This window comes from Antechinus flavipes, chromosome 6, assembly GCF_016432865.1.
Source record: "Antechinus flavipes isolate AdamAnt ecotype Samford, QLD, Australia chromosome 6, AdamAnt_v2, whole genome shotgun sequence".
Lineage (NCBI taxonomy): Eukaryota > Metazoa > Chordata > Mammalia > Dasyuromorphia > Dasyuridae > Antechinus > Antechinus flavipes.
The window spans coordinates 203,014,480-203,033,586 of record NC_067403.1 but is presented as its reverse complement, the minus strand read 5'-3'; the positions used below and the strand labels follow the sequence as shown (position 1 = coordinate 203,033,586).

Here is a 19,107-nt window from a genome sequence, read left to right as displayed (position 1 = left end):
CCCTTCTTCCCCTCCACTTTAAAAGCTTTTTCTTGCCTCTTTTTTATGGCAGATAATTTGCACCATTTCACTTTTCCCTTTCCCTTTCTTTCTAGTACATTCTCCTTTCATCTTTTAATTTCATCATTTTTTAAAAAATGATATTATCCCTTCATATTCAACTCACACCCATGCCCTCTGTCTATATATACTCTTTCTAATTGCTCTAAAAATGAGAACATTATAATGATTACAAATATCATCCTCCCATATAGGAAATGTAAACTGATAAACTTTATTAAGTACCTTATGATATCACTTATGTTATTTTGCAAATTTTCTGGGATAGTTCTTTCTTAAGTAATAACATCTGAATTATTTGTCTATCTATAAATCACTTTCACTGCCCTCTGCATGTTATGATAATGTCATATTAGTTTGGGATCCAGAATCATATCTTTACTGGAAGCATCACAGATCACTTGCTCATTATAAGATCAAAGGATCCCTGATTAGGTAAACGCTCGCAGGGAAGTTTGGGGCCATCCACAGAACCTAGAAGAGTTACCTCCACAAAAGGGAGATACATGAACCAACATTTGGGGTCTTAGCTATTGTTGGTCTTCCTCTCTGACTATCCAGTGTCTTCTCTTTACTGAGCTTACACAGTGTACTGATACTGATCCTGGTCTGTCTTCGTGTTATAATAATCTAGTAGACTTCTCTAGTTTTTAAAAGATTTATCCCTTGAAGCTACAAGGAACTTTCCTCTATTTTTGTATGATGTTCATGTTTAGAGTCAGAAGCTTCAGGTCTTAACTTTGGATAGGATTGTCTTTGCTGTTATTTCATAGAGGACAGGCTGCTATTAGGGAATTGTATGGGGGCGGTCAGTGTCTGGGAGCCTTCCAGGTCTTGTTGTGACAGAGCCTTTGGCAAGTTGATGTCAATGAAGAGGCTTGGCTCCTAGATTCCAGTTTTAGGCACAGCAATCTCTCCCTCAGACTGATTTCATTAGCAAATTATGGGTCAGTAATTATTAAAACTAATATGACCAGTTTCCCAGTGATAATGGATGTGGTGAACATGGTAAGCATGAAACTAGTATTTATGTGTTTTTTTTATATTTCCAACATGTTTTCTAATTCCTACTTTGATACTCCCACCTAAAAAGGGGACTGTTTTAGTAATGAAGATTCAGCTTCCTATTTGCAAGAAAATGTTCTAAATACCAAAAAAGCATTACGAAATTGTGGTGAAGGAGATGAAGGTAATACTTAATATTATCTGACTACATCAGAATTTACACACAAAAATCTGCTCAAATTAATGATATTTATATACTTAGCTTCTCCAAACAGTGGATTACTAAGAATGTACCCCCTCAAGAATTGTTTATGCCAGATAAACCACCACTACTTATTCAAAAAAATAGGATTACTGTAACCTCTACATGGAGCCATCTCAGACCTGGGAAACAGAACTCTCTGTTTTCAAGAAATATCTGGTGCTGGGTTGAGAATTTATCATGAGCATTCCAGAATGTTCAACAGTACTGGCAAAGCCCAGAGGACATATGAACCCAGAAACTAACTAACTAACTCTCTCTCTCTCTCTCTCTCTCTCTCTCTCTCTCTCTCTGTCTGTCTCTCTGTGTCTCTCTTTGTCTGTCTGTCTCTCTCTGTCTGTCTGTCTCTGTCTCTCTCTCTCTCTCCCTCCCTCCCTCCCTCCCTCTTTCTCTCCTTCTTCCTCCCTCCTTCTCTCTCTCTTCCTTTGTGTCTGTCTGTCTCTCTCCTCTCTCTCTCTCTCCTCTCTCTCTCTCCTCTCTGTCTCTGTCTCTCTTTGTCTGTCTCTGTCTCTCTCTGTCTCTCTCTCTCTCTCTCTCTCTCCCTCCCTCCCTCTTTCTCTCCCTTCTTCCCTCCCTCCTTCTCTCTCTCTTCCTTTGTGTCTGTCTGTCTCTCTCCTCTCTCTCTCTCTCTCTCTCTCTCTCTCTCTGTCTCTCTCTCTCTTTCTGTCTCTGTCTCTGTCTCTCTTTGTCTGTCTCTGTCTCTCTCTGTCTGTCTCTCTCTATCTCTCCCTCCTTTCCTCCCTCCCTCTTTCTCTCCCTTCTTTCCTCCCTCCTTCTCTCTCTCTTCCTTTGTGTCTGTCTTTCTCTTTCTCTGTCTCTCTCTCTGTGTCTCTCTTTGTTTCTGTCTCTGTCTCTGTCTCTCTGTCTTTCTCCCTTCCTCCTTCCCTTTTTTCTCCCTTCTTCCCTCCCCCCCCCTCTCTCTCATAATAGTACAAAGAGCATCATGACATAAACTGGTATCTAACTTTTAGACATACTGATTCATAAGATCCTTTGTATGGTATTAGTAATGTTAATAATAGTTATAACTGCTACTGCTACTACTACTATATTTAGATAGCCCTTAAATTTGTAAAATGCTTCATATACAGTATCTCATTTGATACTCACACTTACCCTAGAGTCTTATTCCTATTTTACAGTTTAAAAAATAGAACCTGAGAGTGATTAAATTTTCCACAATTATACAGATAATAAGTCTCTGCAGAAGGATTAGAATCTATCTTCATGACTTCAAGTCCAGTATTCTTTTTTCCTATGCCATGCTGTTTCTTAATTAGCCTTGCTATTGGATCAGTCACTCATTGGATCAGAGACTTAGAACTAGAGGAACATCAAAGATTAGGTCAAGGTCACACAGATAATTAAGTATGGGAGGCAGAATTTGAACCCATATTTTTCTGAGTCCAAGACACTCTATTCACTTTAATATGATATATCTTTCAACAAGTGATTATCATTCCACCATCCCAATAAATCAGTAAGCATTTTTAAGTAGCTATCATATTGTAGGCAATAGGAAATCAAATATAAAGGCCAAAATATTCCCTACTTTTAAAGGACCTATATTCTGACACAGGAGCCAGATTTCTGTCATTTGACCTCCTTAAGCTATTGCTTCCTTACTTATAAATTTCACTTATAGCATCACGTGCGTTTAGCAGTACCAGACTGGAAGTTTGCTGGACACAAAATTGTAGCCAGAGCATTCAAATGCTTCTCAGAACTTCTCTGATGATGTGTATATACAAAGGCCATGATGACCTTTACTTCAGAGAGAATGTCATGACCTCTAGGCATGAGAAGGGATGGGGATGGAGAATGATAACCAGCAATGAAATTTGATTTAACTTGTTAAGGAAACACATCACATTTTCCCCCTTCTCTTAGACTTTAATTAAATTCTTGCTTGCATAATGAATTTAGATAGATTTTTCAGAGCAAAAAAAATATAGCATGTTTTCTCACCACATGGACTTTCCCAAGATGTTGCAACTCAAAGCCAACGAACAATGGGGAGTAGAATCTCATTTTATTGCTGTTGGCTCAGTGGAGTGGAACCAGGAGGCTTCCTGCCAGCTTCTGCTGGCCAGCACAGTTGAGGTTCATATGTATCCATGGCATTTAATCATGTAATACAAATTGCATTTACCCTAAGAAACAGAGATGAGTGCATTGTGAATATACCAAAAAAGATCCAGAGGCTTTGAAGACAGAAGACCTATATACTGTCTCTGCTCTTTACTATTTAGGTGACCTAAGACATGACACTTATGTCACTGGGCAACAGCTTCTTCATCTGTAAAATGAATAGATTGAACCAGATAATAGATAAGGTCACCCTTTCAGATCAAAATAAAATTCTAATTCTAGCTCTGCTGGTTTGGTGAATTGAATAAAACTTTGTAGAAGGTGTAGGGAAACCTGAACATCCTGATGGCAGGAGATGTAGCCCTGGAGATAACATTCTAGAGTCTTTTTGTAGGTTGGAGTGGGACTGACATATTATACAAAAGTGAATCTTCCCCATAGAGGGCAGGGAATATTGTAGTCCCCAAATGTAAGATAAACAGGGGAGCCAAATTAGATGTGGCAGCTGTGAAGTTGGAAATTTTCCTTGAAGAACAGTGGCCTTGACCATGATGAAAAGTGAGTATCAATTCTACTACAACCGTGATGACATTTTCCCTCTGGGAGAGAGGATTGCTTGTAACAAAATCAAATGCTATCACTACCTGGGGATAGAGGGGAGTTGGCAGGAGTTGGAAAAAGCTACCAGCTGTCCCACTGGGTCTTTGGCTTAAATGCAAAAGACTGGACATACTGACAGATTTTAATGTCACAGTTATAGCCATCAAAAATCTGACAGCTGTGTGTCAAGTTTGGGGTCTCTGTGGCCCACTGCTGGCCTGAACTCGCAAAGACTGGGAATACACTTCATCAAGAATTACTTAAAGATTTGTGTGGGGGTGTAGGGGCCTGAAAAAAGTGTTAATATCTAGGGCATGAGTGTCATGGATGTCTATAGGCAAGACATCTGTTCTTTGATAGACATTCTATACCTGCTATGGGTATATTTATATATTAATATTAATAGATGTGATTAAAGTTTGTTGAATAGAACTTTGTTGTACATAAAGATTTGTCAGAATGATTAATCAATCCAGCATCTAAATTTGATTTTCACAACAATTTATCTCTTGGTTGATTTCAATGTTCAGGCAGATGAGTAAATCTGAGCCTGAGTTTTCCCATGTGTAAAATAAAGGGGGTTGGACTGTATGTTCTCCAAGGTCTTTTCCAGGTCTAAATCTACAATCTAATGATCTCTTATTCCTTTTTGAGATAGAGATTAGAGGAACAGATTTTTCAGGTCATTAATTGTGTCTTCCATCTCCACTGTGAACTACAAAGTCTTGAACTACTTGAACTACAAAGTCAGATTTGTGAAAGATACTATTGGGCAGGAAATAGACAAAATGTACATGTAGTGCTTCAAAGTTCACAAAGCCCTTTACAAATATTATTTCATTTGGTCCTCACAACAATCTTTGAAAGTGGATGATTTTATTATCCTCCCTTTATATATGGGAAAGCTGAAACCAAAGGAGCATCATGAAGAGACTTGGCCAGGGTAATACATCTAATAATTGTATTAGAATATAAATAGGCCTTCCTGACTTAAAGTCCAGCATTTTATTCATCAGACTGCCATGTTGGAGTAAAATGTATACAGCATGTCATAAGATTAAATATTCACTACAGATATTTTGTGAACATGGAACTTGTCCCCTGAAATATCATTTCCATTTTATGTGGATTTATATGGATTCCTTTCTGGTCTACTTTATTTCCAAAGAGCTTCATTTCTTCCTTCTAAAATTGAAAGCTGGTGGATACCTAAGAGCTAGAGGATGTTTCAAACCAATTTGGGGGGCCAGGTATGATCCCAGAAGCATATTAACAAATCATTGAGCTGAATTATTACATTCTAGTTCAACTTGTCTTGAAATATTAAATTTATGAGCTTCTGAAAGATTTCAGGGGCTTTATATAAACCCAATGGACCTAACCAACATTCAGGTACAGAAGGTTATTTTCCACTTGTCACCCCTTCTGCATCTAAGCCATGTTATATCTTGTATACTTTCTACTTCCCTTTAATGATTTATACTACTTGTGACAGCTGATCCAAAGGTTTGAGTATCTGAGAGATGGGGAATATTTATCCTGGATAGTGAAGACATTCAAAGCCATATAGTCAAAACAGAGTCCTCCAGGATAGCAGAATCCTCCCTCTTCTCTTTTTAACAAAGATCATGGGGTTCCAGGGAGGGCCAAGGGAACACTTTTTAAATAACTTTTTCAAGAATTACCCAAAGGATCACCATATTAGGCCTAATTAGCAAGAAAATCTTGTCCTGTAATTGAGGTCTTTAGTTGATTGCACAATCACAGTGATCTATGAGAAGATGAAATAGGTAGACTTTGGGATGACATGTGAAGAGTTGAGAGTGGAGTAGAAGTGAATCTTATCTTTTCTGACATGGTCGTGTTCAATTGGCCCATGAGGGTTTCATTAACAGGGGATAATGTTTTGTAGCTAAGATGGGACCTGATATTCACTTGTATTTGCAAATCAACAATGACATCTATCCAGGATAATTAATTTTGGCTATTTCTACATAATTAGTCATCAAAAAAGACCAGATCTACATTAAGATCATAGATTTAAGCTTGGAAGGGACTTTAAGAGGAATCTAATCAGTCTCCCATTTTATAGATGAATGATTGAGGCACAAAAGTTAATTTATTTGCCCAAAGTTACAGAGATCACAGAATGTCAAATATAGGCTCTTTAATTCTAAATGGAGCCCTCTTTTCATTATATCATGTTACCTCACAATTATTTTATGTAAAATCCTTTTTTTGAGTATGAAAAGAATTGGCTTATTTTACCATATTCTTTTATGCCTGCTTGTGCTGGCAGATTTTCTAGTTAGTAATCTTGGCTTCAACAGGAATGTCAAAAGTCGCCTTGAGCTCTCAGAGGAGTCCCTCAATACTTGTTAGTATACGAGTAGCTGGGTGTCATAACACAGTGCTGGGCCAGGAATCAGGAAGATCTGAGTTAAAATGTCACTTCATAACATGATGTAGTTATGTGTACATGACATGTACTTCTGGAAATTGGTTTATATATAGGGTTAAGCCATTTATGGATGACTTTGCATGAATTTTTTATTTGATTTTTTTTCTTGTGTTGTATTTATTATTTGTGATCATGTGCCTTATATTGTGCAAGAGTTTAGTTCAGTGTGCATTGTATTACCTGAACTCAGGATTGGATGGCAACTGATTCTAATTATACGTAAAGGTAAGCCCAAATGGTGGTACCTAATTCTGTATGAAAAGCATTAGAAAGTGGCTTGTTGCATAGTTGCATTTGTTCTTTAATCTGTTAAAAGAATATTAATAAAATTTTTTCTTCTCAGGCAATTAATTAATTAAAGGGCACCTCAGACACCAGTTGTGTGTCTTTGAGCAAGTCATTTAATCATAAGCTATAAGTGGGAATAATAATAGCACCTACCTCTTTTTTGAGGACCAAATGAGTTAATATTTGTAAAGTGCTTGAGCTCAGTGCCTGACACATGGTAAATGCTATATAAATGATGGCTAATATTATTATTAATAGGGGCATCATTTTAAATAATCCACAGTATAATATAGAAAGCTTATCTCATAAGTATGATATAATATCTCATTATCTGGATTATAGAGAAGTAATTTCTAGGGAGAGACCAAAATCTCTGCATCAAATGATCTAATGTTGTGGCCACTTGCTTCACTTCTGACCAGTGATGCTTTGATCCCATTGTCTGTGGAAGGCTAATTTCCAAGTAAATCTTATAGTATACACATATATACCTCATAATAAGACTTTGAGATGCAGTGCCCAAAATTAAATAAAGATTATATTATAGAAATCTCTGCAGAAGAATTCACAATTTAGAGCCTGAGTAAGCAAGCCACCCCATGGAGACATTTGTGATTTGTTTTTGTGTCCTTTTTTCTTCTGGATAGAACTTAATAACAACTACAGTCTGTATTTCACCATCAACTGGGAAAATACATGGGGCCACTCAACTACCGTTAATTATGAATAAGCATTTACTGGAGTACTCATTTGTAATATGCTGAGAGAAATTAATGGAGCTTGACTTTATTTGTAGTTTATTTGCAGCAGTGTTAGGGTTAGGTAGATTTTGTGTCTTCAAAGATGAAAGGACTGGTCATGTCTTTTTTTATATTAAATGTCCCCAGGTGGCTCTTGAAAATGTGTTGACTTTTGATAAGAAGACATGGATGGGGAAGAAGAGTGAGAAAACCAGAAATAAGAGAGTCAGATTATACAGAGCTAACAGAAAGCAGCCAATAGTATCCAGCAGTGTCATTGTACACAATACAGGAAAGGCTCAATGGTCGTTGATGGAATTGTTGATTATATGGCTCCATGGTCATATGTGAAGTAAATAGGATCACCTACATGCATTTCAAGTTGCATGTGCTGATTCTGATGAACACCTACCACCAATCACAGCAAGAAAAACTGTAGAGCTGATATAAAAATGGAAAGGAAAGAGCTATGCCCCTAGATTCAAAGATCCCAGGTTCAAATTCTCCCACCAGTACTAACACCTTGTGTAGTTATGGGTAATTCATATCATTTTCAATAGTCTCAGTTTCCTCATTTGTATGATAGGGAATTGAACCTCACAGTTCTAAATGTATGACCTCATAGTCCCTTTACTCCAAATTTCTGATTTCTGCATTCCAGATTACAAACCTCTGGAAGCTACAAACCTAGACCATCCAATAGCATTTCATGGGGCTCTGACAAACAGACATGTTCTTTATGCATGTATAAATAAAAAAGGAAGGGTCGTCCCTTCCATCTTTCTCTCCCCAAATAGTTAAAAAAAAAAAAGACCAAGTTCATTTTGTTAAGTTAAATGGCCCGTTTCTCAGTTTTCCCCAAATTTCCTCATTTGCCAGGATGCTTCATTATCTGCAAGCTATATGAACAGGTGGGAAATTCCAAGCATGATAAGTTCCTAATAGCAGTGATTAGCATATCTAAAACCTTTCCAAAAGACTGCTTTGGCTTTTTTTCCCCTCTTCTAACATTCATACCAGTAGCTTCTGAGAACCGAATGGGGAGCTGTGTGAGCTGGTATTGGCTGTAACAGAAATATCACCAACTGACAGCCGCCCAGGTGCTGTCAATACATCAGGGCAGAGAGCAGTATACTAGATTTTTCTATGGTTATCTTGTCAAAACTTGGTTTATATTACTTGTCAGGGAAGTCTTTGCTAATTCTGTTTATGACTTAGCTGAGAACAAAATTCATTTACAATGGTTTGTGTCCTATTCAAAACCAAAGCACGACTTTTGATCAAATTAGCATTAGTCAGTAATATTTCTAGAATAGGCAATACATACCTTGGGGGAGGAGGGGCAGAAGTAGGAGAAGAAACTCAAATTTTTCTTTCCTAATTCCCAGCTAGTTCTAGAATGGTTCAGACTCTGCTACACTATTCCAGAAGGGAGAAATAATGAGAGCAAGACAAAAAAGATTTGAAAGGATCTTAGATTTAGAACCAGAGAAGATCTACTTTTACCCTCTTATTTTATAAATGGGGAAACTAAAGTCCAGAGAGACTTGACAGACAAGTCTTCATATATTAGATTATGAATTCTTTGAAGGCAGGGACTGTTTTGCCTCTTTTTGTATCCCCAGTATTTAGTATAGTGCTTACCACATAGCACTTAAATGTCTATTGTTGATTGGCAAAAGTAGTAAGCGGCAGAGTAAGGACATCAATTTTCTTTCTTTGATTCCAAAACCAATACTCTTTCCCTTGGAACATTTTTGTCTCCCAAAATACCTTCTTTGGAGAAATTCAGTTATTAGGATAGTGTGCATCCCAGGGTACTGAGATGTAGTAAGCTAAGTTTATTGTCCTAGTACCTGGTTAGTAAGAACAACTGAGTTTAGCCCCTCGTTACTAAAAAAAGAAAATCTTCCAAATCATAGAGTCATCGATCTAGAGGTGGAAGTGATCTCAATATCCACCTAATGTGACTTCTTCTTTCCCTAATTGTAGACATTGAGACCCAAAGAAAGGCAGTGGCTTTCCCAAGATTCCCCAGGTCATAAGTGTCAGAGACAATATTTGAATCCAGGTCTTTGCCAGAGCACATGCATTTCCCATTGTACAACACTGTTTCCTTGAACTCCATCAGGCTATTTCCTACAGTAAGCCTTTCCTGCTTCCCTTCCTGGGCAACAGCCTCCAGGAGTGTATACAAAGCTCCAAACTCACAACCAGATTTATCTAAAAGAGTTGATTTAAAGAAGCCTTTCCTGCTACTTACCTGAGAGTCAGAATTACTAGCTACAATTCTGATATTTACAGCCCCAAAATAATGCTCATTGGGATCATGTAATCATTTGCACAAAGACACTGTGGACCAGGACTTAAATATTTTGCTCTGTCCGATGCTTCGCTTTCTTAAATATTCTGACATGATATGATACAGAAAACAAATCCCTCTGCTTCTAGGAAAGCTTCTGAGTCTTGCCCTTCTAGACTCAGGACAGAAGAATCTTTTAAAGTTCTTTGACACAGACTCTGGGAAAGAAGCAAGAAGAGAAACCAAGTCTATGATGATTCAGCATTGGTAAAGACCAAACCCATCAGACTCTGTTTATTTCTTTTCATGTATTACAAAAGAACAAGTCAATAAGCATTAACTCAGAATTAACATGAGTTGAATGGTTCCATATGTTTGCCAGATTCGTTGTGAAACTTATATTTGATTTGTTTTGAATTCCTTTCAGGGAAAAAAAATATACAGAAATAAACAAAAGCAAACTCAGGGCAGATCAGAAGCGTGTATTCTGTGACCTGGAATGTTCTTTGAGTGCTTTGAAGGATGCTATGAAACCCTTAATTTGAAGGTCAGGCAGAACATCATGCCCTTTCCAGTCCCTTTCCTTTCCGAGAGAGAAAGCCCTGACTTGCCAAAAGAGAAAGAAAGGAACTAAGTGTAAGCATTTAGTAAATCTCTGCCGACTCAAAGGCAGGCTGATCCAAAGGAAAAATTAGAGATAGCAAATATGTCTAACTTGGTCACCAAAAGACAACTGGAGACATCTCTATTTGACATTGATCTCAAACCTCTGAACAGTGTGGGAACAGTCACTACAAACTGAAGACGTAGCCCACACTTTCCTCTTTGAAGACATGATATCTGCTTAACTCTAACATTCATAGACTTTAAAAGCACTTCATTAAAATTTTCAAAAAAGTTCATATTAGCAATATTTAACCTCTTCCTACCTATAAAAATTAAGAGGAACAGAAGGTAAACATAGCAAACTTTAAGGTTCGTTTTGGGTTATCTTTTTTTTTTTTTGCCTGTGTATTATTTAGAGAGATCTATTATAATGAAAATTATTGGAGTTTTTTTTCCTTCCCATATATAGCCAATTAATGAGCCTTATTTGTAGATATGAATTTCTGTAAAAAGACTATTAAAGTAAATTTCTTTTTATTGTGGTGAGGGGGGAGGATGTCAAAGTTCTAGATTAGTGTTTAGACTATTGGGAGTCAGAATTTTTAAATTTGTGGGGGATAGAAGTTGCCTTACTTTTTCTTTTTCTCCCAAGGGGTTAGTGCAATGCCTGGTCCAGAGAAGGCACTTCATAAATACTTATTAATGCTGTTACTGAGTAAAGGGCAGGGCAGGCTTGGAGGTCAGGGAGTGGTCAGGATACAGGCCAAGCATCTGGGCAGTAGTGGGGTAAGTAATTCAGCCCAGAGATTTGGCTCAAGATTGGTTGAAGGAAATTGGGATTTTTTATCTTGAAGGAGAAAACATTTAGGATTAAATTGAGTAAAAGCCTCAGAGGCAGATTTGGATCACCATAAGGAAAAATGTTCTAATAATTTAAGTTGTCCAAAAGTAAAATGGAGTAATGTGTTTCCTATTATTAGTGGTCTTCAAGGAAAAGCTGGATGACCACTTGTATGAAATATCATAATGGGGATTAATGTCTAATGTAGACTGGGTAATCTCTAAGAATTTTTTAAGACTTTATGATTAACATTGTCCTTTTCTAAAATGTAAATGTCAAATATTACTAAGGCTTGCTTTAAGACTTTGTCATTTCTACCTTAGTAAGAATTAATTTAATCAGAGCTTTCTTATCAACACTGTGAAGATCAGCTGCCAGTAGGAAATAGAATTTTTGGTTGAAAGAAACAAAAGAGAAGGAACAGTTGTAAATTCTGAAGAACTGCCATGGAAGACAGGATTTCAGGATGACATTATAGTTAAGGGCTCTGGGCAGTCAGAAAGCAAGATGTTTATAGGAACATAAATTTAAATGGGACCCCAGAAGCTATCAAGTCCAATGTTGTTGTCATTAGGTCATTTTTCATTTGTGTCTAAATCTCTGATCCCATTTGGGATTTTCTTGGCAAAGATATTAGTGTTGTTTGCTGTTTTCTTCTCCAGCTCATTTTACAGATGAAAAAGTTTAAGTAACTTGTCCAGGGTCACATAGCTAATAAGTAGTTGAACTTAAATTTGAGTTGTTAAGTCAACTACAAGGAAGTTGAGTCTTAATTTCAGTCCCAGTGTTCTATTCACTGTACCACCTACCTGCCTTCATCGAATGCCTTCGTTTTAAAGATAAAGAGATGAGGAACCAGAAGTTTAGGAGATTGACTCAGTTACTCAGATAGTAACGAGAAGAGTCAGGGTTTGAGCCAAGTGTTTTGTAACTTTTGATCCAGAGCCTAAAAGAGAAGAGAGAAGTGACAGAAAGAGATATGGGGAGTACCACTTTTTTTTACTTCATTTTTCTTAAGTTTGGCTTTGGGCCTTTCCTACCAAAGTTACTGTTATTTTTACCAGTTTTGTGTGGATTTCTTAACAGCAAAGATTAAATATATTTTGTATATCATCAGTGTGCCCCCAGACAAATTTGAATCACTTTATGTATGTATATTAATTATACCAATAATAACTAAGTCATAACTTTTTTTTTTAGGTCGGGCCAACCATTGGTCAGCAATTATTGGTGGATCACATTCCAAGAACTACGTGCTGTGGGAATATGGAGGTTATGCTAGTGAGGGAGTTAAGCAAGTTGCAGAATTGGGCTCTCCAGTCAAAATGGAAGAAGAAATTCGGCAGCAGGTAAGTTATGACAATGTTGATATTCTGTTAAAAATGAGAAATTGTGGAATGATTGAGATAAAGGGATAAAGGGAAAGCTTTTTTTTTTTTTTTGAAACATAGACTTTTCCAGGGACTTGAAATTTTCAGGAACTATTTCCTCTTAATAAAATGTGAAAAACAATTGATTTTTGAGGAGATAGAGGAGAAGATTAAGATTGGTTAGAAAAATGAGGGAAGAAAAAAGAACACTTTACTAACTACCTCAGTCTAGTTAGAATTTGGGTAGATAAGTCTTAGTGTGATTTCTGAGAGCTAAAATAGCAACTTGTATTGATAAGATTTTTTTAAAAAGTTATTTGATGAATTTACCTAGTCAGGGGCTTCTTATCCCTAGCAAACAGAATAGTGGTTTGAAGAGCCAATTTCGTCCTGCTAAATTTGTACTGCAGACATTTCTATTTTGTTGAGAGTAAGTTAAAAGCCAGTTAAGGTTAAATTACAGATATTTATTCACATTATATTAAATAACAATTTAAATTATTAGAATGAAATTAAATTATTATTAGAATTATATTATTAGAAATTTGAGGTGATTGGGAAATGATTTTCAAGCCTTTTCAAAAAAATCTGTCAGGAAATAAAATGCAAAATGATAAATAAGGGTTTTTTTTGTGGGGAGAACAAGGTAGGCAAATACTTAACTAATGTCATTACAAAGAAGATGACAACTCTTGTGCCTTATGTTTTAAAATCTTAGCCACTGTGTTATTATAAATTTCCATCTAGCATCAAGAAAGAAATATTAGGCCATAATTGGTATGTGTATTATATGGCCATTTTCCTGCAACAAAGTGATGAAGATCTTAAAATGTGGAAGATCGTCCATGATACATTTAGCATTAGAAAGATGGAAAGCAAAAAACATAGAGGTTGTATGGTAAAGAGAAGGATCATTTGATGAGATATACTTGTGCTTAGTATAAATAAGTGGCTTAGAATCTTGATTTTTTTTTCCCCTGAACTAGCTCTTTGAAGATGAACTGAGATGAAGCCATTCTCTTATTCGTGTTGAGTGACCAAATTGAATATCCATGATTGGGAAGAAGGTTCTGTGGCTGCTCTTCCTTCTTAGCTATGTCAAAAATTTATAATTCCCACAGGGATGCATGGGCCTTGATCTCAATATTCTTTATAAGAGATTGAGTACATGGATATATAGCTCTTGAGGCTTCCTAATGACTGAATAAAATATTAGCTGCTTTTAATGATTTTTAAGGCCCTTTTTGAATGGCCTTCAAGGTCTGACATTACCTTAACTTCTCTAATCTTATTTCACAATACTTACCTTTATGGACTTAATGCTCCAGTTAGCCTGTTCTGTTTTTATCCTTTCCCTTGATGTCTTCCATCTCTATGCTCTTTTTAAAAGTTATTTCTTGTGCCCAGAATGGAGTATTACTCACACTTCTCTACATCTGAAGCCTGGGGAGATCACATTTTTTGCCCATGGTCACAGAGGCAACAAACAACAGACAAGTTGAACATAGTTCAAGAGTTAAACTCTGATATACTAATTGGAACTCAGGGCAGACACATAAGCAAGATTCTGTAGAGTCTTTTCTGTTTTTCTGGTCTTTTTAGTCAACTGGACTGTCTGGATTGACCTTAGTGTCTTAACTGTCTTTGGAATCCCATTCTGAAGTGGTATCTTTACTGGAATGTCACTACCCACTTCCTTCCCCTTCTACATGTAAAACAACAAGAATTATTACTGTGAAGACTCTCCTTTTGATCAAGTAGGCTTTGTTCTTTTAAGAGGTAGACCATAATAATATAGAGTTCATAAATGCCTTACCTCCTTACCTCTGGAAGTCAGGGAGCATCTCAGAAAGTTTAGTAATATATAAGAATTAGATTCAGGCTCTTAGATATTAAGAGAATTATATGCTAAAATTCAGGGCGGAAAATCCCAGAAAAGAGGTTATAAGCATCTAAGCTTTGAGAATTTATATAAAGAAAACCATCAGAGCAGGAAAATTTGTCCCAGGTAGGAGCTATCCCTCTTATATTATCCTATAGTAGCAAAGAATTAGGTTCAGTCACATTTCAAGCTATTATAATAATGATTAATAGATAGTTGATATAGATTCATCTCCATTTTACACAGTATAAATTTTTAAGGTAAGTTAATATGTGATTTCATAGGTTTAGGGAAATAAGGTACAGAAATTGCTCCCACCAATGTAGACTGGTGACTCATTTGTTTGCCATTGAAAATCCTTCATAATATGGCTCCTACCTATCTGGCCAGACTGATTTCACATTCGTCACTTTATGCATTCTTACATTCTAGCCAAACTTGCCTTTGTGTTATGTACCATATGTAGCATTCTGGCTACTACCTTGATGGTTTTATATATGATTCCAGCTCCTTCCCTTCCCCACATGCTTTCCCTTCTGACTTAGGCCTCCTACATTCCCCATTCAAGACTCAGCTCATCTTCTCGTAATTGTTAAATTTCTAGAAAGAGTAATTGCCCTCTCACTCCTCAAATACCCAAAGTCTGGCTTTCACTTTTTTTACTGAGAAAGATCAATCTTCATAATTGCCATCTGTAACCTTAGTACTCAATTATCACTATTTTTGTGAAAAATAATATTGCTCACTATAAAAAATGTTAGACCTCCTCTTAATATAGCTAATACTGGCTTGAAGTCAATAGAAAATTTCCTTTATTGTGATTTTATAGAGAATATAATTTTACAATTCTTGTTTAGTATTCTATAATTTAATAAATAAAATTCCTTCAAAGGTTGAAAAAGACTGTTCTAGTGTCAGGTTAAAAAAAGAATGGAAATCATGCCCAAACTCATCTGATCATTTAAAAATTTCTTAAAACGAGTTCATCTGTAGACATAGGAGAATAGACATCTCTAGTCCTTTGCTTCTTAGAGTTATCCCATTAAAGCAAATTCACATTAAAGGTTTTCCTGTTAAGTTCTCAATTTCTAACCAAATTAGGAAAACTTAGAAAATTTCCCTTACATGATCCCTCTGGATAAATATGAATTTTTTAGGACACAAAGGTTTTGTTGTTTCGTTTGGACAAATTAGGATATATTGTATTCTTTTGAAAAGTGATTGACCATCTTCTATGAAGTAACTAAAAAGATATTTTAAGAATTGAAGCCTTTGATTTAATTTGGATTAGGATTTGTGGAATCTTAAAGGGAATTTTGAGAATGTTCTTCACTCAGTTTCCTTGCAGACCTTTAGACCACAATAAAAGGAGAGGTGAGGAGTTAGTCATGGAAGAATGGAATAAATGGGAAATCAAATATAGGTGCTAACATGATTGATAACCTGTATTTGCATATTCACTGTTTTGTAATATCAGATAACTGCTTTACTTTCTAATTTAGGTTTTTTTTAACTTTAAAAGTTCTCACTGCTATTCTACCATTGTAAAATTTTATAACTTCTGGAATTCCAAATAATCCAATATCAAATCTATCATTCTTTCTTAATTCTATAATAAATGTAAATTATATGCATGATCTTTGGCATATAATAATAATTATAATACTAGCTTACATTTATATACCATATTAAAGGTTTATAAAACACTTTATATACCACAGTTTTAATGGTTACTGCCTTGGACAATTTTATTGCTCATTAGCAATAAAATGGATTTGGTAATAAGGTCTTGTAGAGTTATTTCAGATACCTTCTGTTTGAAGACAGACTTTTCAAAACAACTTAGTTTATGTATGTGTTTTCCATTGATTTATCCTCTTTTAAATATTTATTTAAAACTAAATACAAAATGGAAAAAGAAAAACAGAAAAGGAAAACAAAACAAAACATTGTCATGTGTCCAGCAGAACATGAAGGAGGATTCAAAATATGTTAACAATAAATTTCCATTTTCCTCTGATTTATTTTTTGGGGAACTTTCTTCTATTTATATTTCCCCCCAAAATGAAGCCAGTGTTTTAAAGGGATGATTTCCTAATCTTCTTTTCCATTCCTAAATCCATTTTCCCCCTAAATTTAAATATAAATTCTACCAGTTTGGAGAAGACAAGACCCATACACAGTGGAAAGAGAGCCTCTTTTATTATACTTTAGAATATAAATCAGCAAAAGATTTTATTCTATACATTGTAACAAGGCAAGTCAGGGAGAAATATCAGATGGTACATGGAAAAGGGTATCTCTGTGGGGGCAATAGGACTTCTGAAATAGAAATTCTTTTTTGCAGGAATTTATAATATGCAGTAGACACAATCATGCTGTATTCATAATTGGTCAGTCATTAACCTTGAGAACAATTTGTTGTGTTTCATGGGAGGAAGAAGAACCATTCTAATCTGCTGGTCTGTCATTCATTGCCTTAGGGAAGGTATAAGACATAATGGACTCTGTTGATCTTTTGGGTTTCTCTCCCACAAGAAATGGAAGAAAGGAGTGAGATGTGTTTGCCTGATTAACGCTAAAGAGGATGTTTTGTTCTAAATTTGATTTACTCATGTCAAGAAGAGGAAAATACTCTTTTTATTAGCCAGAACATATATTAAGTACTGTATAATAAAAAAAAAGAGCAGTGTTGTCAATCAGTTGAGAGTGAGATGGAGAACTTTGGGAGTTCACTGAATATTCTCACTTATTGTCTTTCGCTCCAGTCCAGAGAAAGAAGTGACTTACCTCTTTGCCTTTACCAAAGTGATGTTCTTCTTTCTGGACTTTCGGTCTCATCTTCTCTTGCCAAAAGTTATGTCTCTCACACATGTACCTTTATTTTCTGACTTTCTAAATCTTTGACTTCAAAGGTATGTTGTTAATGTCTTATCTTGACTCAATAATTCTCTTAATATATTATTTTACCATTTCTCTCAGAGGCCATTCATGACTTCCTTGTGCCCAAATGCAAAACTTATTTTTTCTTCTGCCCCCATTTTTCTTGCACCCAAAGAAGCATCTAATGTTGTTGATAACTTTTTGCTTTCTTGAAGCCCTCCTTTTTCTTTTCTTTCAAGGTCTTGTATTTTTAAAAATTATTTTCCTCCTTTGTTTTCTGATTGCTCCTTTCTTCCCCTTTGAAAGTGCTTCTTCCACTTTCAGCCTCTTAAATACATGTTTTCCCTACAGTTTTGTCCTGGATGACCTTCTTCCCTTCTCCTTCCAGGGCAGTGGATTTTAACCATTTTTTGCAACATGAGCCTTTTGCAAGTTGCTGATGCCTGTGGATCCCTTTTCAGGTTAATATCTTAAATAAATGAATAACTCTGAATTTTCAATTCACTAGTGAAAATAAAGATATAATGTTTTCTATCCAAGTTTATGTATTTTTAAAATTTCACTCTATATTCTTCCTCTTGATAATCTCATCCATTCTCATTAATTTAATTATTACTTCTTTTCAGAGAATTCCCGAAGTTCAATGTTTTCCCAAAGATTCAGCTTTGCATCTCAAGCTACTAGCATCTGAAAATCTGCTAACACTTTAAATAAATATCAAAAATTAAACTTTCATTCTTCCCCTAACCCTATTCTATGATGATCTTACCTCTCTCCTAATTCTATTTTTCTGCTAATTAATGCCATTCTCTGTGTCATTCAGGTTTGAAATCAGGAATTAATCTTTGGTTCTTCACTGTCTCCTACCCTATTTCCCTAAATTTCTTGCCTATTTTGAGCTGAACTTTATTTAATGTATTTAATGCCTTCTAACTTGTAGTATATTTACCCTTGTAAATGTCTCATCCTCATGACTTGTATAATGCCTGAAGGCAGGAATAAATCATGTTTTTCACCTTTATGTGCACAGTGTCTAGAACAGTACTTTGTGATTAGTATAGATACTTAATGAATATAGATACTTAATTTTAGTGTCTTGCACAGTGACTTATGCTTAGGATATATACTTAATGGATATTAGTTTAATTGAGCTAAATGGAATCACACCCTTCCTAGCTACATCTGGCAACATTCATTTGTTCCTATCTCTTAGTCTTAGTCTTAGTCTTCTTTTAGTATTTTTTTTTAACTTCCCAATATCTGATCTTATTAGTCAAGATATGATTGATTACAAAATTAACCAAGCCACACCAAAATTTTGATGTGTTGATTTATCTATTGGTCATAAAATTAAACAAATCACATTGGAGAGCACAGAACTTCCTTTTAAAATAGCATGTATACAACAGGAAGATATAAGATTACAGTCTTGTAAACCAAATTTTTAAAATGCAGAAGGCAGATATGTGACAACATTGCATCTTCTAGTTATGTGTTTGTAGTGTCCCTGAATTGGAAAGTAAGTCCTGTTATTTTTTTTTAATTTTATTCTGTGTATTCGGATCTATGCCAAAAGTGTTTTAGGATAATTCCAACTAACATTCAATCAAGTTCAATCCCAGAAAAAGAAGTTGACTGATTCTTTGGCACAGATAAATAGACCAAACTTTGAGTCTTTCTGTTTGCCTTTGGCTGCACTGAAAATCAGAGATGAAA

General features: G+C 35.6%; 1 protein-coding gene across 2 annotated transcripts in view; it reads left to right on the top strand.

Moving 5' to 3' along the window:
• Positions 1-19,107, top strand: part of SPON1 (spondin 1) — a 368,982-nt gene that overhangs the window by 173,811 nt on the left and 176,064 nt on the right. For both annotated transcript variants that reach the window (XM_051966978.1, XM_051966977.1), the window contains exon 6: positions 12,457-12,605. In XM_051966978.1, coding sequence (XP_051822938.1) covers positions 12,457-12,605 — 149 coding nt within the window. The remainder of the gene's footprint in view (positions 1-12,456; positions 12,606-19,107) is intronic.